This window comes from Trichosurus vulpecula, chromosome 4 (genome assembly GCF_011100635.1).
Source record: "Trichosurus vulpecula isolate mTriVul1 chromosome 4, mTriVul1.pri, whole genome shotgun sequence".
Lineage (NCBI taxonomy): Eukaryota > Metazoa > Chordata > Mammalia > Diprotodontia > Phalangeridae > Trichosurus > Trichosurus vulpecula.
In genome coordinates, this window is record NC_050576.1 from 165,861,088 (window position 1) to 165,885,259 (window position 24,172).

Sequence of the window (24,172 nt, forward strand, 5' to 3'; positions counted from 1 at the left end):
GATTCTGAGAAGGGCTCCAAAGGCTTCACCAAACTGCCAAAGAGGTCCAAGACACACAAAAAGGTTCAGAATACCTGCTTTGAATGGAAACAGGCTTTCTTTTCCATGGACATGGAGTACACCAACAGAGCCAAGCTTCTTGGACAAAGGCCAGCATCCTGCACTTTGTTGTTGTTCAGTCATGTCTGACTCTTTGTGACCCTACGGACCAACTGTCCGTGGGGTTTTCTTGGCAAAGGTACTGAAGTGATTTGCCATTTCTTTTTCCAGTTTTATGCAGGTAGGGATTAAGTGACTTGCCCAGGGACACACAGCTAGTAAAGTATCTGAGGTCACATTCTTTCTGACTCCAGGCCCATTCCTCTATCCACTGAGCCACCTAGCTGCTCCCCTGTAATTATCTGATAGCAAATACCTGCAACATAGCTTCATTGTATGGACTTTAACAGTGTTACTGAGGACAAGAAGTGTTAACTTATCTTTGAGGGCTCTTTTTCTGGAGGATTCACTTAAATGGTACTCTTGACTTACATGTAAGAAATTAAATAGTAGCTCTTTCCAATATATATCCCATGATCCATTCTTTGGGGTAAAGGGTTGAGGGAAGAGAGGACACACACTTTCCCAGGATAGGGCCCAGGTCAATGAAAAGTAGGTGCTAAGGGAAGGCTGACACTTTAGGAGTGACTTGATTGTTATCTCTAAGTACATTAAGTTTTCACAAGGAGGATGTTGAGCAATTGTTGTCAATGTCAATGGAAGGCCAAACAAGAGGAAACAGTTTACAATTTTAGTAAGATATAAGGAAGAATTTTTTGACTGGCAGGTTGACACAACATTGGCATGAATGGACTAAAGGATGAGATACCTTTCCCTGAATAAAATGACAGAATAAGGAAAGGAGAGAGAGCAAGTTATTAACAGTGAAGTTTATTTTCAAATTCTTTTGCCAACTAAAAAAATCCACTTCTCCTGTATTTATGTTACGTTATACTCTGTGTTCTTGGATATATTTTGCTTATGGGAAATATCAAAATGTCAACCATTGTTTCTATTAAAGGTCTTTAATGATATTGCATTTTAGACCTGTAATGAAACATGGTGCTCACTGCAGTTTGTAATGCATATCATTAAATACGTTAATAACATGCATTTCACTAAAAGGTCATCTTATTATGGCTGGAGTTTGACTTTTTTTAATCACTTCGTTTAAAGCGGTAGAGCTAATTTTGAATAAAGACAGTGAGATGTACCTGTTACAGAAATGTCATCTTCCTCTTCCAGGTCTCCTACCCACTTAGGTCACATATGTTATGGCTTCCTCCAGTAACTTTTCTTCTTTCCCAAAAGAAAATAAGCCATTTATTTGTAACGCTGTGCTATCCATAAATAAAATATGAAATTCTCTTACCACTACATTACTAGATTTTTAACAAAGTTAGAGATGTGCAGATCTATGTACAGAAAGGGCTTAATGGGGAGGGGGAGGGGAGAGTAGAGACAACTCTTTCCAAAAATAAAATTTGTTCATTATTGCCCTATTAAGTCTAGCTACTAAGCAAAGGTCTGACAGAAAGTTTCCTTCAAATTATTTTACAAGATTATTTTTTTGGCTCATGACTATGACTTCAGAATCAAAATCAAAGCTGTAGAAAGCAGTTTCAGGTAAGAGAGAGATAATCAGCCATTCTGACACTTACAATCTCAGAGAACTGCCTGAGGCACTGAAAGATAAAGTGTCATCCAAGGACACACAGCCAGTAGGTATCAGAGTGAGAACTTGAATCCAGGTCACCTCAATTCTCTCTATTCACTATGCAAAGTTACCTTTTTCATAAGTTTTAATGACCAAAAAATCTTCCCTTTTAGTTCCCACAGAATCCAGCTTTCTAAATATACAAAAAAGCAGACCTGGAATATCAAAAGAAGAACAGAACCAGAGGGGCACAAGCAATGTAGAGTGGCAGAGTGAAGGGAGAAAATCTGGCCTTTAATTCTGGTTCTTCCAGATTTTAGGCAAGTCATTTAACCTCTTTGGGTCTTAGTTTCCTCATCTGTAAAATGAAAGTGTTACACTAGATGATTCCTTCCCCCTCAAAAAATCTATTTAAGCATCTAGATGATGAATGTGGACACTGGAGATCTATTCCCAACCTGGGTGCTAGAGGCGCCTGTGATCCATGGTAATATCTACTTAGACAAGGAGGTCTATTCCTAAACCTAACAACATGCCCTTGCACACAAAGAGCACTTGATAAATGCTTGCTGAATCAAATTGGTCCATAAAATTCATTTCAATACTAAATCAATCCTAATGCTAAAGTGAAGATACATTTAGTTAGTAAGTAGAGAAAACTATTCATCAAAAAAGGTAAAGCCATCAAAAAATTCCACCTGCAATAAAACAATTTGATTATGAAATTCCATACCATCAAATTTAAAATAATTTAAAATGAAGTAACAGATTACTTTTATGTAACAGCTTACAAAGTATTCTACATACAACAAAACCGAGGCTCATAGAAGGTTTAATTATTAGCTTAAGACTGCATAACTAGTGAGTGGTAAAACCTAGATGTGAACCCAGGTCTCCAGACTCCAAATCCAGTGTTTTTTGGTCTTTATTATAGCTAGATGACTCAAACTTCATTTTTATTTATTCAGTCAATCAACATTTATTAATAGCTAGCATTAACATAGCACTTGAAGGTTTGCAAAGTACTTTACAAATATGGTATCATGCAATCCTTACAACAACCCTGGGAGGTAGATAGCTCTGTGAGTAGAGACATATGTGAGGTTACTGTGAAGGTAGAAACAAGACTTAAAAACAGATTGGACATGTAGGATGAATCTAGTGAGAAGCTGAAGATGACTCTTCAGGTATACACTGAGTGAGGAGAATAGAGGTGTCCTCAAAAGTATCAGAAAAGCTGGGAAGAATGCAGAGTATGAGGTGAAAAAAATCATGAGTTCTATTTTGGACATGATGAGTTTGAGATGTCCAAAAGGCATTTAGGGTGATGTGGAATTAGAGCTCATTATTTAAAAATACTAGAAAAAAAATGCCAGGGAGGAAAAGGCCAATTTTCTTTGCTAAACATCTGACTGTCCAAGCCACATCCCACAAAATCTGTCAAACAGCTCTACCAATTGATGCTGCAAATTTCTAAAATGTTTGGTAAACCACAGAGGAAATAATAAGTATTTAGTTTGCATTGGCCATTTTCCCTATAGGATAAAAATATGGTAATTTTTATAAAAATAACTTCATGCCTAGAAATGCTGTCTCTGAAATGTTTGAAGACCCATTGAGGTAAGCCTTTCCCCATTAAACCAACATGTTCTAACTACAGAAACTAAAGAAAAATACAAATAATTTTAAAATGGGGGAGTCTCTAAAAGCATAAAGCTGAAGAGACTTTACCAAAGGAATATAGAAGGTGGCAAACATTCCCAAACCAATGACTTTATATTTGATTCCTTACCCACAAATGACATCCAATAGGGAAAAGGGCAATTCAGGAAAAGTGAACCGTAGTCAAACTTTAATTATCCAGCATCCAGAAGTCTGGAAAGTTAATAGACCCACGAAAATTTTTGATAAGACAGCACCACTAAGAAAACCAAGCATAAAGTAATGTGCACCTGTAATTACGAAGCACAACTTCACTTTAATTGTCAAGTAGCAATATCTTAAAGTTTGCAAGATGTTGATGTGCTCAATGCAAGGGCACCATATGTAAGTAAAATGTCACACTCCAGGTGTCATGACACAAAGCTAATGCAAATGAAAGAAATAATTAAATGAACCCAATAAGGAAGTCCCAATGTTATTCAAAGGTCAAAGGGCACTGATGGTGAGAGTTAAGATAACGATTTTAAAGAGGATAAGAAAGTAATTTGGAAGAAAGTCATTTCTGCCTTTGAGTCCATAATTTTTCAGACCTAGTGACCCTACCCAAGTAGCGAGTCTGATGGCTACACATTTCATACCGTTTTTCATACCTTACATTCTAAGAGGCATAAACGGATATATGAGACTTTTTCAACAACAAAATAAGGTTCAGGACTTGTGCTAGGGTCAGTACAAATTGAGCCCAGTGTGTTCCTTACTACCAAACATACATAATGACTAACCTAAGACACACACAAGAAGACTAACTTAGGTTCAGTAGAATATAAGCTCCTTGAGAGCAAGGACTCTCTTCATTTTTGCCTAAGACAGTGTCTTGCACGTTGTATGTACTGTTTGTTGAACTGAATATGTACACTTCCTAATGCGGCAAAGTATATAATAAACACAACTGGAAATATTGGTATCATAAGAATTGAAATAATTGTTAATTAAAAGATTAGCCCTCAACTATCCAGAAACTCCAGCTTTCTGAAACTTTTCACCCTCTCCCACTATGACAGATAAGTGAAGTGTTGTTCTTCAAAGACCTATGATGAAACATTATCATAACAAAAATTATTTTGGGCAAGTGACCACATCACTCTAGCTCTCAATTTCCAAACTGTAAAATGAAAGGGATGGAACAGATGACTCCTAGAGTGTCTTCCAGCTCTAATATTATATAACTTTAGGATGAGATCATAAGATTAAAGGATCACATCTGGAAGAGACCTTAGAAGTGATCTAGTCCAATTGGAGGCTGCAACAGAAAATGACCTTAAGTTAGCAATGAACCACAAATTAAGTGAGTTAACAATGTTATAAAATAGCTAAGATGAGAATGCTACCCAGTAGCTGAAATATATTTCACCCACTATATAAGACACTGACCAGGTCATTATGGACATATCCGTTTTAAGACAGCTATAAAAAAAAATTAGAGGGGGTACAGGGAAAACAAAAATGAACAAAAAACCAGAAAACAGGACATATCAGGAAAGGAGAGAGTTATTTAATCTACAACAGTGTTTTCCCAGTGTTACCCAGGACAAGTCATCTCTGGCATTTTTTTGAAAGTTTTGTTAAATATTCCACCTATATCCAACTGTACATTCCTCAGGGACCTACTCCAAAACTACACCAAGAGTCAAGGTACAAGAGAGAATGAAAAATTCCAGAAAGGCTCCCAATCTTCAAAACATTTGAAAACCTCTAGTAAAACGGTTAGCAGGAAAAGTGAGGGTAAAGTAATAACTTGCTATCTGAGGAGTTACTGGAAGGATGACACTAACCAACCGTTTTCTATTTTCACATAGGAAATAGACATCAATTACAATAAGAGACACAACATAAAGCTTAGACTCTAGGAAGTAATTCCTGATTAAGCATTTTCCAAGAAGGGGGTTAACAGAACCTCCCTCCCTCAAAATCTTTAGAAATGATGTTGTAAAAGCTTGATTCAATGCTCTGAATTATTAATCTGTGCTAGTCTACTGCTGACTAAAGAATATGAAAGGAGAAAAAAGACCACCCTCTACAAATAAGGCCCTACACAGGCTTCCTGAGATCAAGCCCACTCCATAAAGACCCAAGCCCCAAAGTTCATTGTCTTGCCTTAAAATAAGAGGAGAGGAGGCAGTTTATTTGAAAGGTGAAATGAAATAATGTAATTGTTTAAAAAGTTGGAAACCCTAGTAATTAGGGCTGTCCCTTTCTAACTATTGGTCTTTAGAGAAGGATAAACCTTTCTTTGGGGAGCTCTAGACCCTAAGAGGGCGAATAACAAATCTATGCTTGCTGAGATAACTGCATCATCTCTGAATCCTTTTCTGGGAGTCCAGGATTTTATAATCTCAAGGCTTGGAAATCTGACGATAATAAATAGGAGACATTTGCTTTTAATGAGTCAAGTGTAATTCTGCCTCAAGGTACATAACCAACTGGGTTAGATGACCTCCTGAGGTCCTTTTTCAGCTCTAAGACTCCAGGATTCTACAAAAATTTCCTTCCCCTTCAGGCACTCTACAGTTGGGTCATACTACTGTCCCCCAGGCCTTGAATGCTCTCCCTCCCTTCTCATCCACAACTCTTAGAATTCAAGACTCAGCTTGATCACCACCTTCTATGGGCAGCCTTGCCCAGTTCCCTCAGCTTGTGCCATCCCCTCTCAGGCGACCTTGTATTTTCTACTCTATATGTAACAGGGCAGTGTGGGGCTGCAGAAAGAGCCCTAATTGTGTGAATCCTCCTAATTCTACTGCTTACTGCCTCAGTGGCAGTAGGTAAATCCCTTCACACACACCTACCACCTCAGTTTCCTGTCTTGTCGATTGAAGGTTAGACTAGATGACTTCTAAGGAGACCTGACTTGTTATTCTCACCTTTAGAACATGAGCTCCTTGAGGGTAGAGACTGCTTCACTTTAGTCTTTGTATCCCAGTCAATTAGTACAGTGTACAATTAGTACAGCACATAGCAGGTGCTTGAAAAATTTCTTGTTCATTGACCAAAATAAACAGGCACCACGGTGATCAGAGGATTTAGTGCTCCCAACCAATATTCACAACCTACCCACTCCCTACCTTAACCACTCTGTACTAGAGACCAGATATGCACAGTACAAATCTATCAGCCAGTCTTCCAGCGCTGGCAATTTTCCATCTGCTTTTATGCCTTCCCTTCAAACTACACAGCTAGAGAAAAGGAAGATCAGAGTAACATCATCTTGCGATCACTTTAATCCTTAAAACAAGGTAAACGCTCTTACTAAAGGAAGCAAGCTACCTAGTAAGTAAACCTTATTCTCTAACTTACTGTACAGAACTGTTGGCACTCTTCTATTTTTTCTGGGTGCAAATGATATGCTCATTCCATAAGTATTTCAGTACATAAGAGTCCTTACTGTTTTTCAGGGCACTGGCAAACTCTGACCCGCCGTTGTCCTTGAAAATAGGAAAAACATCAGGTTGGGGAAGCTGGTTGGTTGTCAGCAGAGCTTTCTGCAGCTTGATCCTCCCTTCCAAGAGTTGATCCCACAGAGCTGAGAATGAGGAAAACAGAAAGTCATCACTTAGTTATGATGTCTTTTCCTAGAAGAGTAATAATCCCAGGCCCCTTGCCTGCACAGTCTCATCATAGCTATTTGCCAAGTTAGTGGCTTCCCAAATTAGAAGACAAACAGTGTTTTGGAAACAAATGTTAACAGGAGTGACAACTCATTCATCTGTGATTCCAAAACCCAAGAGGAAAAGAAAAAGATTTTCTTCAAGTCTGAAGCTGAAATCTAGTTGCCTCAGGTATTAGGGCAGAGCCAACTGTGCTACTCAATATGGAGATGACAGACTTAACATAAAGGAATGGGGCCCTAGGCCTCCAGATAAGTGGGGCATGTCACATAGTAATTGGAAGGGCACAGGAGGGAGAGAGCAAACAAAAGAAAGTAGATCAAATGTGGAGACCAAGAAGTTGGCAATCAGCAAAACCCAGGCACCAACCTATTTGGTTCTTCACAGCTCTCCCTTTCTCTACTTCCTCTGACACTTTGCCTCCTGAGAAGGTCCTCACTGTCTCATCATCTTTGTCTTCAGGCACAGCCTCCTCAATTTCCTCTCCATCTTCTTCCTCATCAGCTTCCTCTTCCATGCTGTTTTCTCCTTCTTCCTCCTCCTCACCGCTGCCAACATCATCCATTCCCTCAGCAAATTTTTCAAAGTCATTGATGCTCTGGAAACTAAAGCCTGAAGAATGAGTATCTCTCTTCTCTCTCTGGCCTTTGTCTTCCAAACTGCTCCCCCCATCATCACTGGATTCCAGCTCCTCATCAGACTCCACTAGCCCTGTGCTCTCTGACTCTTCATCAGATGCTTCTTTGTCTAATAACGAGGAAGGAAAGAAGGAAGAAAAAATGAATGTTACATGAAGAAAAATATCAACCACCACACCTCACAAACTTATTCAAAGTCATGATCTAAAGCTAACAGTCTTTTCCCTTTCTTTCACCTTCTAAGGAACAGGTATATATGGAAGATTTAAACACAAGGTACAAACTGCCATTAAAGCTTAGACACCAACCTGGTCTTTGCATCTTAGGAATGACTTTTCTCTCCCTGTCTGTCAGAACAAGGGTATGTAATTATCACATGTGACTTACAGAGTAGGAGTATAACGCCCCTTTGCTGGGGACTCTGGGCATAGCTGTACATTCATTCCATGAGTATTTACTGTGTATCTATTAAATGTAAGGCACTATAGGAGATAAAAAGATGAATAAAATATAGTTCCTGCCCTTGAGGAATTTGCAATGTAGCAAGGGGAAAATGGAAAGTATATAAATACCTAAAATACAAAGCAGCAAGGCTTTGGGAGATACATGAGAGATATGAGGCAAAATATACCAACAAAGTCGAATCACAACCATCACCACCAACAGCAAATTGACCATCGTCTCCCTTCATATTCCTGATAGACAGCCCAGGGTTCTGAACCCAAGAGCCTTGGGAATAGCAGTGCTCCCCAAAGCACCAGAATGGACTCTAGCCCAGCCCCATATAACTGAGCAGAGAAATCCCTCAGGAGAAGGGGCTCACCTTCCTCATCACTTCCATTACTTACTTCTTACTGCCATCAACAATCAAATAGGCACACACATCCCGGGAGCAGCAGGCACCCTAGACCACAGGTCCTGCTGCCAGCTCACCCCTTGCAGTCATCCTGTGGGAAGGTAATGGCTATGGAGAAGGGGCCAGTTATCACCACCAACTGCCACCCAAACCTGCCTCACTGAAGCAGCAGGGCACTCTAAGGGAAAAAAAAGGAGGCAGCATGGGCCAGGCAAGTAAAGCCATTACCACCACCACCACCACCACCACCACCACCACACCTGAACTACCTACCATCTTCTCTCAGACCCTGATGAAGAAAACCCAGGGCCCTGGGCCCAAGAGCCTTGGGAATAATAATGCCTCCAGCTCAATGTCCTTAGTCATCATCCTGAGAAGTGACCAATCCCTGTGGAGAGGCAGCCTGGCAACTGCTTCTGAAAGCATCACAGCACAGCTACTAAAGATCCGGAGAGTTCTTGCCACCAAAGCCATCGGCTGTGCTGAATAATTCAACATCAGAACCTGACAAGATTTTACTCTTGGAAAAGACATAAAAGAAGAAACTGATAGGATTTGGATATAGGATAGTGGGAATGACACAAAGAAGCAGCATTAAATCTGCTTTGCTACAGCACTCCAGGGACCATGAAAAACCTCTCTCTGACTCAAAACTGAAACCATCCTTTTGTGTCATCTTCCCCATCAGAAGGGGAACTCCCTGAGAGCAGGGACTGTCTGACTCTTCTATTTGTAACCTCAGGACTTAGCATAGCACTTTGAATATAGTAAGCATTAGATCTACTCTTCATTCATTCATTCATTCAAGAGATACAAAGCACCTGGTACATTCAGTGAAGAAAAAATTAACAAGTAGTTGGGAGAATACCTAGGAAGATTTCATGGAAAACAAAGCTCGTCTGCTAGGCCTTCCCTTCAGGTAAGATTACAACAGTTTGGCACTGGGGAAGCAAAGCAACTCTTCATCTTCTTCATCATCCTGCTCCTCCACCTACCTTGATTTTTATTGTTTTGTAAATTTTTATTTTAAATTGAAATACAAAATGAGAAAAGAAAAAAATTGCCATGTACATGGCAGACCATAAGAAAGAATATAAAACAATAAATTCCCATTTCAAGAAAACCTATACAATAAATACTACACATTGTTTTCAAAGCTGCTCGGCTTTTCTTTGCTTCCTTGTTGGTTTTCTTTTGTTCCCTGCTGTGAACTTTTTACTTTATTTTTTCCCCCTTCTTCCCCCCACCAGCCCAAAGAAGGCTACAATTAAGCACAGATATATATACATATGTATGTAATATATATGGATACACACACACACACACACACACACTTATATATTGATCTCTATAAACATACACGTATACATACACATGCACTCATACACGTATAGGCAAGAACACGGCATGCTTATCTCCTCCTGTCATCCGCTTCTCTGAAGGTGGACAGCATCTTCCTTCATAAGTCCAAGTCTTTCCTTTCCATGTTTTCTACATCAACCAGTTCATCATTCCCCACACCACAGCAACATTCCAGCCCAATCACATCCTATCTGGGGGATTGTCTGTGAAAGTTTACCCCCAATTTTCTGTATTCTTTCTATTCTTGGCTATGTAGGTTTTATTTATACATCATTGTGTATTTTCCTCCTTCCTATCCCTCCTCACTACTTTGCTCTACTTCTACCAGCCACCTGGCCCTCTTATTACTTAACCTACTCACCTTTCTCAGTCCCTCCCTTATCCTCTCCCCTAGCCCATCCCCTTGCCCTCTTATTTCTGTCTGAAGCTAGACTTTTACACACACACACACCCCCTCTTTAACCCATTCCTGATGAGAGTGAGGTACCAGTACTACTTGCCCTGTCTCTATTAGCTAAGTCTTCAGTATCCATTTTTCCTTTTGTGTCTCATTTGTATGAGATAATTACTACTATCTCTCCTTCCAGTTTATTTTTTAGAATCCCCTCATCATACGCAACTCAACCCATGACTTCCTTTCAAACTACATAATGACAATAATCATAAGAGTACTACTAATATTTTCTCATTTACGAAGTAAACAATTTGACCTTACTGTGTCTCTTATAATTAGTCTTTAATGTTCACCTTATATTTCTCCTGGGTATTATATATCAAAATTTTCCCTTAAGTTCTGGGGTTTTTGTAACAGAAACCCAAAAGTCTTTGAGTTCATTAAATGTCCAATTTTTTTTCATTCAGGATTATACTTAACTTTGCTGAGTAAGTTACCCTTGGTCACAACTCCAACTCTTCTGCTTGAAGACCTATGGTCATTCAACGAAGTAGCTGCTAGGTCTTGTGTAATCCTTATTGTAACTCCCTGATATTTAAATTGGTTTTTTTTTCTTGTTGCTTCCAATATTTTCTCTTTAACCTGGGAACTCTGAAACTTAGCTATGATATTCCTGTGACGTTTTCCTCCTGGGATCTCTCTGTAAGTGGTGATTGGTGGATTTTTTCTATTTCTACTTTGCCTTCTCGTTCTAGAACTTCAGGATGATTTTCCTTGATAATTTCTTGTAATATTGTATAAAGATTCTTTTTCTTAATCATAATTTTCAGGTAGTCCAACTATTCTTACATTATTTCTACTTGATCTGTTCTCCAGATAGGTTGTTTTTCTACTAAGATGTTTCACTTTCTCTTCTACTTTTTCATTCTTTTTTGTTCTGATTTCTTGCTGTCTTAGAATGTCACTGGTTTCCCCTTGCCCAATTCTAGCTTTCAAGGGATTATTTTCTTCAAGTTTTTGATTCTTTATTTCCAGTTGGTTGACTTTCTTTTCATAATTTTTTTGGATTGCTTTTATTATTTTTTCTAATTTTTCCTCAATCTCTCTTTTTTATTTTTAAAGTCCTCTTTAAGCTCTTCTAAGACCTCTTTTTGTGTCTGGGACCATCTGACATTTCTCACTGAAAAAGGAGCTTTTTTTAGCTCCACTATCTTCCTCTAAATATGAATCCAGGTCTTCTCTATCCCCACAGTAATTATCTACAGGTTCTTTCTCCTTTGCTTACTCATTTACTTATTTATTTTGTTGTTAGCAGCTATTAGTGTGATCAAGTTGTAGTCTGGAAGTATTGGGAATGATGCCCCAAACCTCTGGTCCTTCTTGCTGTTATTTTCTGAGGTCTCTGGGGACCCAACCTTGGACTCTCCTCTTCACTCCTAAGCCACAGCTCGGGCCCCTAGCCACACTGTCCTGAAAATGATCTTGCTTCCTACAGTTCCTCTGGTGGCTGCAAACTACAGCTATCTTCTCTGCCCCACAAATAAAAATGGAGACTCTGCTCTCTTGCAAGTGTCCACAACCAACAGGGTCTCTGCCCTTCTCGACTGCACTCACCAGGTGTGTGCTAGCTCCTTCTCCCCAAAGGCACAGTCCAGGATACATGTGTTTGGCACAGCTATGCTTGGCATCCTCGGACGGTGGAAGATCCTTCAATCTTCTCCTACTCAGTCATCAGAACCCCACTGCCACCCCCACCCCACTAAAGGAGTTTACACTTCACTCAGGCCAAACCTCAGCCTCTGGAGGTTGGGTCTTTCCTGGGATCTTCTCAAATTGTGCTAGGAGGACATCTACTTTACCTCATGTTTATTTCTGCTGCTCTGAGGCGATGTTCTGTCTTTTTTTTGTGGAGGAAATTTGGAGAGCCGAAAGTTTTCTGATCTACTCCGCCATCTTCTCAGAATTCTTTCCTCCACCTACCTTGAGTTAACATGCAGCTGTCCATTTAAAATGGGAAAAGTATGAACAAAAAGTAAGGAGGTAAAAAACAGATAGTCACATACAGAGAATGACCAATGGTAGAGTTTGGCTGGAACACAGGCATGTAGAGGGGAAGAACAGAAGACAGCCAGTATGGATGCACTGGGGCTAGAGGGTGAAGACCACTGAATGCAAATCTACCTAAAGAAACTTGGACTTACTTAAGAATGATATAAGGAACCATCAAAGCTCCCAACTAAGAATGATATAATCAGAGCTAGACTTTAGGAAAACTGATACTGCCTTGGCAGATAGGATGGCCTGAAGTGGGGAAGAGATGAAAGAGTGATATAATGGTCCTGATGAGAGGTAAGCATTCATTCATTTATTCAGTCTGTCATACATTCAACAAGTACTTTTAGTGCCTACTACATGCATGGCATTGTATCAAGTGCAAGTAGGGAAAAGAAAATTAATGGAGTCATGAGCCTCCAAAATTACAATATAATCTATCTAAATCTTCTTTCAAGAACCCCTTTGCAGAGGAAAACCCCAGCATTTCAAAAAATCAAAGTTCAATAAAAAGCATACAGAAATGGATCACAGATTCAGATATTCAGCAATTGGCAAAATTTTGTATTAGGTATGAAAAAAGTAAATTTTTAATGGAAGAGAACATGAAAATGTTCTTTCTCTGAATGAAACTGACCTTCCTCAACCTATTCTTGAAAAAGTACCGTTTCTCTTTAAACTCCCAAGGGTGAAATCTCCCTGATCCCTGTGTCTGAATGTCCCTCCACGGAGAGCCAGTGTTCTTTTAATACTGTTCATAAATTGGCCAGTTAGTACCTCCCTTTCCTTGAGGGCAGGGACTGTCTTTTGCCCCTTTCTGTATCTTTACCATAGTGCCTGGCACAAAGTAAGTGCTTAATAAATGTTTAGTGATTGATTAACTGAAGCTACAAGATCCCCTCAAGAGCCAGTCTGTCACCAGGCCTTCTAGTATGCCATGAGTTTGGGTGTTAATGGCATAGTCTTTGAGAACCTCCACATCACAATGAGACAGCAAAGGAAAACCTTAGGGAATGAATGGTGATGGGTCTTGGATGTGCACCTGGAAAGGAAATGCTTCCACCCTCTTCCAAACTTCCCTATTTCTGCTGAAGCAATACTATCTTCCAGGCTCCCTAATTGGAAATTTGGCATTATCCTTAACTCCTTGCTCTCCCTCATCTCACTCAGCCAGTAAGTGTCAAATCCAGTCCTTTCTGACAAATGGCTGGCATCCAACCCATTCTCTCTCCTCACACAATGACCACCTTAATTCAGGTTATCACCCAGATTATTGCAAAAGCCTCTTCCTAGTTGCTTTCCCTGCCTCAAGTCTCTCCCCAACGAGATTCATCCTTCACACCTGTGGTGTCAAACTCAAATAGAAAGGGATCCCTACAGGCGGCACAGTGACTTAGAAAACTACATACTAACCTTACCTATGTTGTGTGGAATTTTTATTGGTTTTGTTAAACATTTCCAATTACAATTTAATCTGGCTGTTTGGGAGAGTTTGACGCCTCTGTTCCCCACTGCTGTCAAAGACGCTTCAGTGAAGTACCACCCAATCACTCTCCTAACTGGTTCAACTCCAGCATCTCCCTATTGCTTTTATGATAAAACACAAACTCTTCCATTTAGCTTTGAAAGCCCTCCACTACCTGGTCCCCAACCTATCTTTCCAGATTCTTGGTATATGATTTGCTGTGATCCAGTCAAAACAGTCACCTTATTGTTCTTTACACAGAACACTCTTGTCTGGATGCCTAGAACTCACTTCCACCTCACTGCTTCCCTCTCTTCCTTCAAGATGAAGCTTAGGCACTATCTTCTGCATGAGACCTTTCCTGATCCACCCAACTTGCACTTAATTACCCATCAGTATTTTTTCTATATATTTTTATTCTTTATATAATTACATGTGTCTTTGTTTTCATTGGAATGGAAGTTCCAAGGTTTCACTCATTGGATGTGTATTACTAATGCCAAACACAGCACCTGGCAGATAGCATGCAATTGATAAGAACAGGTCCAACAAACTGCCCAAGTCTATAGAAAATAGGACGGTTGGGTTTTATTGCCCAGATTGAAGAACTGCACAAAAACACAAATCAGATAGTAGGGACCCAAGTATGTGACTGATTTACATTTGAATAAGTGCTAAACCAGAACTACCAGACTAGTCCTTAGTTCATTCTTAGTGCATTGGCGCACAATATGGAAATGAAAAATGTACAGGAAATCAGCAGTCCCTTTTGGGAATGGAATGGAATGAGACAGACACACACAGACCTGACCTGCGCCCCCTGCCGCCCCCCCCACCCCAGCATTGACCTAAGTCAAAAGATTAGAATTTCTAGTCCAGGCTATGTCACTAACTTGCTGTGTGACTGCCTTTCTTAAAGCATTTTGTAGAAAATTAAACCATTGGTCTAGATGATTTCTAAAGTTCCTTTCAACTCTAAAGTCCTGTGACTCTGTAGCAAGGTACAGATTTTTTAAAGTAATACCACTTGTATCACAAATATGAGGAAGCCACCTTTTCCCATCCCTTATATGTCTTATTACTGATCCTTAGATCAGTTTATAGCTGGAGAATAATAGTGTAATCAGCTGATCCTAGAGCTAAAATAAGGGAACATTTCACCTATTATATCCCTAGCATTGTATAATTTCTTTGTCAGGGACTCTGAGTTCACAATAGAACAGTTTAATGTTTTGTCCTGCCTTATTGAAAACATTCCAAATGGGGATACCCTTTGAACACCATCTTCAACAATTTCTACTTGACTTGCTACTTCTCTGAAAAACTCAGTGCTTTAAGAACATTTTACGCATGCTCACAATCCCCTTTTGGGGAGAAAGCATGTTACTTTCATTTTTACCAATGATGGCGGAGCTGGGAAACAACGTAAGGAGTCAATATCCCAAGTAAGAACTCAGCGTATCAGAACATAACACTTCTCCAGCACCCCATCTACATTTCCTCATCTCTACTCAACTATGGGTCAGTCTGAACAAGGAGAAACAGCATCACAATTTCTCTCTAGAATCCACAGCTTCCTTAGCTTTAAAATAAGTGAGTTGGATCGGACATTCCCTTCCGGCTCTACAATCATACAATGTCTTCTATGACCCTAGGGAACCACAACACCAAGCTCTTTGATAGCTCTAAAACTAATTCCTAACTAGTTTTATTGCTCCAATCCATCCTACACACCACAGCTATGATAACCTTTCAAATGAATACCTCTCATACCTAGCTACAACAACCTATCTCTCCAACCATCTTACAATACTTCCCTTCACATGTTATGATGCAACCAAGCTTAATTAATATTTCTAAAATATATACAATTATCTTCCTGCCTCTGGGCACTTGCTCACACTGTTCCCACTACATAGGATGCCCTCCCACCACTTGAAATACTACTGATCAATCTTGACAAAGCTCAAGTCAAGCTCAAGTGCCACTGCCCTCCCCTCAGGCAGAATTAATCTCTCCTTCCTTTGAACTCTTACAGCATTTTGTAGGTAACCTTCAAATACAATTATTACATTCTACTTTGTATCTGTTTGCCTATAGATCTCATCTCCCTTGCTTAGACTGCAGTTTACTTGATGGCAGGATTCCTATATCTCATTTGAATTTATATCTTCCCCTAATGGTTTACATGTGGTGGTTTGTTGTTGGATTGGCAATTCTCAAAGGTTTTATTCCCCAAAGAAACAGGAGATAGGGAGAGAAAGAGTAAGATATATATACATATATATAAAAAACATCTATCTCACCAGACACTTCTGATAGAGGTTGCTCCCACAAGTCTTCTTTCAAAGCCTTCCGAGAAGTAGTCTTGCCTGAATAGCGTTTGTCCGTATCTAAGAGGGAGGCAAAGGCTTTTTTCCTAATGCTTCCCACACGAGGGAGGTCACTGTCTTCATCTTCACCCTCGTCAAATCTGTCAATAACTCGTGCAGCGGTGGCTGAAAGAAAAAAAATGGGGGGTGGGGGGGAGCCATTAAAAAGGCCCACCATCAATAGGAGAGCTAGCCACAGATGCCCTCTCACCCCCACTCCACCAATTCCAAGAAGGCGCCAATATCTGACTACTCTAAAGAAGGGCCAAACAGCACATCGGATCTCAACAAAACACACAGCCTCAATTTATTTTCTTAGGAGTCACTTGTATATAACCGAATGGGGGGGGGGGGGGGAGAAGGGGGAGGAGAAAACCTAAACAACAAACCAGGCCCTTCTCATACATGCTATATAGCAAATTCAGAGTCATAAGCTTCGAATTGGAAAGCTTCTCAGAGGCCATTTGGCCCAACCCCCTCACTTTACATATGGGGATGTTGAGGCTCAGAAGGCCTAACTTGCCCCAGGTCCCATAGGCAGTGAGTGAGGGAGGCAGGATTTGCACCCAGGTCCCCTTAACTCCACAACAAATGCCTCCTCTTATTCGCATGCTCTCTATTATAACTTTAAATTCCTTGAGGGCAGGAGCTGTCCTTGCCTTTTTCTGCATCTCCAGCATCTTGAACAGAGCCTGGCACACAGCAGGAGCTTAATAAATGCTTTAGGCTGCCTGGTTTGCCCAAGGTCTAAGCGCCTACTATGTGCCAGGCTACCCAGGAGCTCACGGTCTGCTGCAGAGCCGGAATTCGAACCCAGTTCCTACGATTCCAACCCAGCAACCCACGCCGCCCAGGCCCTGAGGCAGTGCAGCTGGGGTGTACACCGGCCGAAGCTGGGCCACGGGCCTAAGGGCTGCTCCCGCCCCTCCCCCAGGAACACGGCACTGGGGGGAGGGGGCGGGCAGAGCGCGCCCTCCGCCCCCTGCCCCCCCGCACGTGGTCTCCGGCCCTGCCGAGCCTACTCACTCACCCTCCTCGGGATCCGCCTCGGGGTCTGCCTCGCTCGGCCGCGGGTCCAACAGCTGCTCCAGCTGCCGCGACAGGGACTGCGGGGCTGCCATGACCTCGGTCCCCCAGCCTGCCGGGTCCTCGCGCGTGGTGCCGCCGCCTCCCCAGCAGCTGCTCCGCCACTCCGACTCACGCTCGCGGACCGTGGATCCAACGCCGGCAACTTCCGGGAAGCTTGAGGGACTGGGGGGCGGGGCAGACGAGTAAGGGCGGGGCCAGCCGTTGCGTCACGGCAGACGGCGGGAGGGGCGGAGAGAAAAGGCGAGAGGGAAATTCAACGGAGACAACGTGTGCGCTTGCGTGCGAGAATACGTGGGTGCGTGCGTAGGGTAGGGTAGGCGATGGGGACGTGCGCGTAGCTGCGCGCGCATACTCTTGGTAGGCTGGAAGGAGTCTGCCCGTGCGTGTGTTTCTGTCGGTTCCGGCGGTTCTGTGGAGTCCATCGCGGCTTGTGCGGGCTTAAGGGTGCCTGTGACGAAGGATAGCTAGGAGGAGGCGGTCAGCAGGAAAAAGAAAGGAGGAGAAGCCGGTGCTTCTGGAGCAGGGTTGACTGGCGGAGTGCGGAAGGCGCATGTGGCCGGCCTTGGAAGAGCCTGAGCAGGGAGGGCATCGACCTACGTGGCATAATTGTCCAGGCTCTCCATCTAGTGTCGCCCGGCCTTTGTTGTTCCTCAAACAAGAAACTCCACCTGCCCACGCGGACCGATTCCCATGCCGGAAATGCTCATCTCTGCCTGCTGGCTTCTCTGTTTTCCTTCAAACCACCCCCTAACATCTCACTTTCTCCAGGAAGTCTTTCCTGATTTCCCTTTAATTCCAGTGACTTTCCCTCTGTGGGAAAATGTGCCTGGCACATAATAGGCACTTAATAAATCCTTATTTACTCTTAGCACACTGAATTTATTCAAGGCACAGAGTTCATCCCAGATTCTTCTATCCAAGGACAACCTTAGACATCCTGAAAGAGAAGTGTGGAGGCACTTCCCACATATAACTAAACATACATAAGAATAATTAACATTATTTCCTGCTGGGAAGCTCCTGTGAGCCAATCCACAACCATGAGATAAGGGCTATTCTTACCCTCCATTTTACGGTTGTGACCTGCCCAGAGCCGCAGCTAGTAAGTGTCTGAGGCAGGATTCAGATACAGGCCTTCCGGACTCCTCAGTCCAGCGCTGTCCATTGCATTACCTTTATGTATGTGTTCATACCCCTACATACACAAAGACACAAGTCAGGATGACCACGTGAAGACAAAATAACCCCCCAGGACAGACAAATTAAGTCCTACGCACCCTTAAGTTCCCCTTCTCTTGGATCCACTGAGGGCCCCTGAGTCAAATCAACAAGCATTTGTTAAACACAGTGCGCCAGGCGCTGAGGAAAGTGCTAGAAATACTAATACGAGGAGAAAGTCCATGCCTTCAAGGAGCTTAGCTTACATTAATGGAGGAAAACAACATATAAAGGGGAGCTGAGAATGTATGCATGAGAGAAATATTAGTACCCTGCTTGGGGGCATAATAAATGTCCAGAGTCAAGAGTGCAGTCGGAAAGGATTGAAAGCATGGCTAGCCTGGACATCCTCAAAATGGAGGCTCTGGGAGGAACCAGACAATCAAAGAGAAAGGCCAAAGGGGTAGAAGGTACTTCCAATGTATGAAGACCAGAAGTGATTAGAGTGAACTTCCAGGGTAAAGACCTGGAGAATAAGAAATACCGCCTTAGTTTCTATGACTGAAGGACAGCACTCTTTGGAAGTAGATCCTGCTTGAGTCACACACAAAGACACAAAATCTTTGAAACAAGTCTTTCTAAGAAATAAGGAGAATAAAAGCCTTTTTCAGTTCCTGGCTTACAAGATGACCAAGAAGAAGGGGAACAACAGGTGCTCCATGAAGGGTTGCAGCCACGTGCAGCCCGCCTGCTGCACCAGCTGCTCCTGCTGCGTGCCAAAAGACAAGGCCATCCAGAAGTTCATCGTCTGAAACATCAAGGAAGCTGAGGCCATTAGGGACATCTCCAAGGCCAGCATTTTTACTCCTATGTGCTGCCCCAACTGTATGTGAAACTACATTACTGTGGGACCTGCAGGATCCACAGCAAAGTAGTGAGGAATTGATCCCTTACGGCACAAAAGGATGGGACACTCCTACCCTGCTTCAGACTTGCTGGTGCTGCCTCCAGACTAGCGTGCCACCCCACCCCACCCCACCCCACCCCCAAGCCCATGTGAAGAGCTATCAGCCCATCAACATTCCTGAACAGATCAAATGAAAATAAAATGGTTGGTCTACCTTAAAAAAAGAAAGAAAGAAATAGAAAGCAGCATGAAAAGTGGAAGAAATACTGGAGTCAGTGGACCTGGGTACAAAGCCCACATCCAGGCTTACTACCTATGTAACCTTGGACAAATCATTTAATTTCTCTGGGCCTCAGTTTCCTCCTGTGTAAAATAAGAGGGTTGGACTAGATGACCTTTAAGCTCCCTTCCAGCTCTACATCTCTGATCCTGTGATCAGATCCTAGAGCTAAGTGTAATCAGGCTTTATTAGAGGTCTACAGTAAGAGAAGGTGTCCAGCAAGTTCCTAGTGTCTGAAAGTGCTGGATCTTGGGTGCTAACTGAGCTTGCTTTGTCCCAGAGCATAACTGTGGGATGCATCACATGTCCTTAATGGGACTTCAGCCATATTTAACAAAACCACAGGTTTTGCAGACCCTCCATTCCACCCTCTTCCCGGAGCAATGAATAGCCCTCCTCATGATCAGAATCTGTCCTCAACCTAAGCCACTCTCAAAGCTGAGGTTTAGGTTTCTGAACACTGGAGAGGCAAAGGAAGAAGGTCTAGCCTTCCTAGAACTGATCTACTTGGAAGATTGGGAAAGTTGCGTGGAAGCTTCTGGACACATGGGTCTCAATCAAAGCAGGGAAAATGATTCAGGAATTCAGAGGCAGTTTTCCCTCCATCCCTTGTAATAGTTTCCTCATCTATAAAATGGAGGTGATGGCATTCTCACTTCCTACCTTACAAGGTTGTGGTGAGAAATAACCGAGATAATGTGTTTAAAGCTCTATATAAATGCCAGTTATTATTACAGTAGCTGGAGGCTCCAAGTCTGGGTAGGCTTACTTGTGTGTTGGTGTAGACTACTTCTCTTGGGGACCCAAACTGCTTTTAAATGAAGAAACTTCTTTTCCCATCTTTGTTTTCAATGGTGTCTCTGTTCTTTCCCCATTGCTAGCTTTCTCTCTTTTCTTAATATTAGCATAGATGGAGATTTAGAAGATATACTAGATGTCACCAAATCCAACTCCCTCATTTTCTTTTTTTGTTGTTGTTTTTTGGAGAGGGGAGGACAGGGCAATTGGGGTTAAGTGACTTGCCCTAGGTCACACAGCTAGTAAGTGTGTCAAGTGTTTGAGGCCAGATTTGAACTCAGGTCCTCCTGACTCCAGGGCTGGTGCTCTACTCACTATGCCACCTAGCTGCCCCTCCCCATTTTCATATGAAGAAACAGGCCCAGAAAGATTTCCTCAAAGTCACACAGATAGTAAGTAGCAGAGGCAGAATTCAAACTCAGGTCTCCTGATGCCAAATCCAGCCACCTTTCCATAAAATCATGCTGCTTTTTGCTTCTTTGGGGGTTATGAACTCTTTAAAAAGTGACCATTTTGTGGAGGGAAAGAGGTGAAGGGAGAAAGGAGGCAAAGATTATTGGCATTGTACAAACATGGAAGTTTTCTGGCATTATGATGCCCATGGGTGATGGGAAGGAACCTATAGAAATAATCCAAAGTCTTTTTTTAATCAGCTCTGACCTTTTGCAGTTCCTAGTTCTCTTTGTCTTTCTCTGGCAAGACTAAAGAACATCCAGCTCTTATTTCCCACAGATGGCTGAGTCCCAGAGCTTGATTATCAAAACTCAAAAGCTTCTAGACTTCTCAGCTCCCTGAAACCCAGAATTGAAGGTAAAGAGCCTCTCCCTCCAAGAAATAGGTGGAGGGAGAGAAGCTCAGGAAGCAATTATGTGTACTGAAAAGATCATTGACTCTACCTGGTTTCGATTCACAGCTTTATCACCAACTGCTAATCTGACCTGGGCCTCAGTTTCTTCACTTATAAAATGAAAGAGTTACACTAGAAGATACCTAAGATCTCATACAGTTCTAGGTCTCATAAATACTACATAAATACAAAGAGGAAAAAGTAAGAGTAGCTAGGCCCCAGCCACAGACTGGTGGGGCAATTGAGGGGATTGGAGGAAGAAGGTCCTGGAGAATCAGACACCAGGATTAGGGAGAAACAAATGCTCACTCTCCTAATCCCAGTTCTGGGTTCCTTGCTACTTATCTCCTTAACCTGGATCACTGAAGCTGCCTGTGATGGGGAGTGAGGGTGGCCCTCCATATAGAGGGCCATGGATGCTTATAATGTCCCTCAGACTTGACTTGGAGAGAGAAGAGATGGTGGACCACCATCACTCTTTCTCCCTCCTTGAGCAGGGAGAACAGACACTGAAAGCAGTGATCCTTCCTCCTTCTATGAGCACTTTGCCCTCTGTCCCCAGGCTTATGCCTTTGACTGACACTGTATGTTGCACTCCACCTTCCCTTACCTAGTTTACTAACTCTTCCAGGGGACTTTACTTAACTTTTGCCACCCAAGTCTCTTCCATCTGTACTTCAGCCAGTACCATCACTACTCCTACGTCTTTTACTCCCATTTGGGTCTCCATTCCCTCTTAAAACCTGTCCTGAATTTCTGGGAAAGCAGACTCTCTCTTCTCTCTGATAAGGTCCTTTTTATATAGATTCTCTCTTCTCTCTGATAAGGTCCTTACTTTTCATCCCCCCTTCCCGAACATACTTGGTCTCCACTTCCCTTCCCCCTTTTAAGCAAACCTTCAGACCCCACAAAGTTTAGAGAGGGGTGGAAAAGAGAAAGCCCTACAGTTCTGGGCATAAGCAGACCCCTCTGTTGGTAAGTAAGCTGCCTCAGAAAGAGACCCAAGCTACATCTGGAATAAAGAAAGGCAGTTTAAGATGGCTGCAGAGAAACCCAGATCTCATGACCTGAAGGTGAAAGGAGCTCCCCCCCTCTTTTTGATTTTGATATTTTAATATGAAATGTCTCTACTCTCTTGCTGGTCTCACCACCTCTACCCACAGGCTCAGATGTGGACCATGAATTGCCTTCCCACTACCCTGTGCCCAAGGCATTCAGGGCTCTGATGGGAAAAGGAAGGGACCCTGCATCCCCCAGTTAGCTATATTCCTAGGTTTTCAATGGGAGTGACCACCTGTTCCAGGTCTTAGCCAGGGCTTGGATTTCTGTGTGTCCCTTTCTGTGTCTGTGTCTGTGTGTATGACAGATAGATGGGGGTGGGGTGGGGGGGAGGAGAGAGAGAGAGAGAGAGAAAGAGAGAAACTGCTACACAAGGAAGTAAAACACTGAGTCCACACATTGTGCCTAATGGTAAAATGCTTCAAATAAAATACCTGATTCAACAATAAAACTGCTAAATAATTCAGCAGCTCTGATATGAAAACCCTGCTTCCCAATGAGCATCCGTCCAGTAAAATGAATTCCCTTAAAAAAAAAAAGAAAAGAAAGAAAGCCTTTAATGAACAAATTGCCAGGGATTTAATTTATATAAATGCAAAATGGCCCCCCAAAAGCCAATGTATCTCATAGTGCAGATAAAGAAATGAGTTGCACATAGAGACTATGAGTTTCAAAAAGTCTCCCTGGTATTTAATAAATTCTGATTTTTGAAAGAACACTGCCAGATCCCTTGTAGATAGTTTCTGTTTTACCTTATTAGATAAGACAGCCTGTGAATGTAGTGAAATATTACTCACTTTAAATGCTCTCCTCTGCCAGACAGATAAACTCGGTTGTGTCTTAACAAACTAGGAAAACAGCACTGGAAATTACATACTATATAATGTAAAATATTTTTATTTTTTAAATAAGAAAATAAATAACCCAGACTGGAATCTGGGAGATAGGAGAGGATGGACTATAGAAAAAAGGCTGGGTCTACATTACTTTTCTGACACCTGGAGAATGACAGACAAACTCATACCTATCCTATAGTAGGTAAAATATTGAAATTTTCCCCATATCTAATGAAGTTTTGGAAAGGATTTAGATATTTTCACAGTTGAAATTTGATTTCTGTACTAATGTAATGATTTTTGTTCTTCTTGAAGAGAAACTCAATAGATATCCAGAGCCAGGCAAACTATGCTCTCTCCCATCCCCCGAAACTTCAAATATAACAAATGCTGTAAAACAATGATTTCTGATCAGTTCTAAGAAAGGGATTAAAATATTTCATTTCTACCTGCACTGTGCATCCATTTTATGTTATCTTTCAAGCTACCAAATTAGAAAGCAGAATTACCTATGAGAAACCAATTGAACTGAGAACCCATCTCTAGCTATGTGTTTACAGATTTTTCTAGCATTCATGATAAAGTTTTTGTACAGGCTAGGAGAGTGGAGAGAGGCAGAGATAAACAGGCAAGCATGCAGACAGACCGACTGACTAACTTTGGATGTGTGTGTGTGTGTGTGTGTGTGTGTGTGTGTGTGTGTGATTAATTAATCATAGACCCTCAAACATTCCAAACATTCTCACTTAGCCATGGATTTGGTCTGCTTTTCCAATTCTGTATTAATTTCAGTGAACATCTCTTCCACTGTATTAGTCAAGTCCCCAAATGCAAATCTGCACTTATTGACAGGAGGAAGCCACAAAGAAACACTCTGCTTGCTTGGGGAGAGGTCGCAGTAGGGGTGGGAGACTGAAAGAAGTGTTAGCCTTCCAACCAAAGTACCAGATACACTCCCCCAACAACCTTTCCTCTTCCTGCTTCAAATTTGCTCTCCACTTCGGTGGAGACCATTGCACTGGTCACAAGGATTCTC

General features: G+C 42.0%; 1 protein-coding gene across 2 annotated transcripts in view; it reads right to left on the bottom strand.

Moving 5' to 3' along the window:
• The window catches only part of AATF (apoptosis antagonizing transcription factor), a 126,281-nt gene extending 108,860 nt beyond the window's left edge, over positions 1-17,421 (bottom strand). The window contains exons 1-4 of one of the 2 annotated variants that reach the window (XM_036753331.1): positions 17,193-17,383; positions 16,097-16,288; positions 7,393-7,770; positions 6,801-6,938 (exon numbers count right to left, since the gene is read on the bottom strand). In XM_036753331.1, the coding sequence (XP_036609226.1) occupies positions 6,801-6,938; positions 7,393-7,770; positions 16,097-16,288; positions 17,193-17,283 (799 nt within the window). In that variant the 5' untranslated portion in view covers positions 17,284-17,383. Of the gene's footprint in view, positions 1-6,800; positions 6,939-7,392; positions 7,771-16,096; positions 16,289-17,192 lie in introns of both variants that reach the window. The other variant, XM_036753330.1, reaches the window with a different exon arrangement.
• Between the last annotated feature and the right edge of the window lie 6,751 nt (positions 17,422-24,172).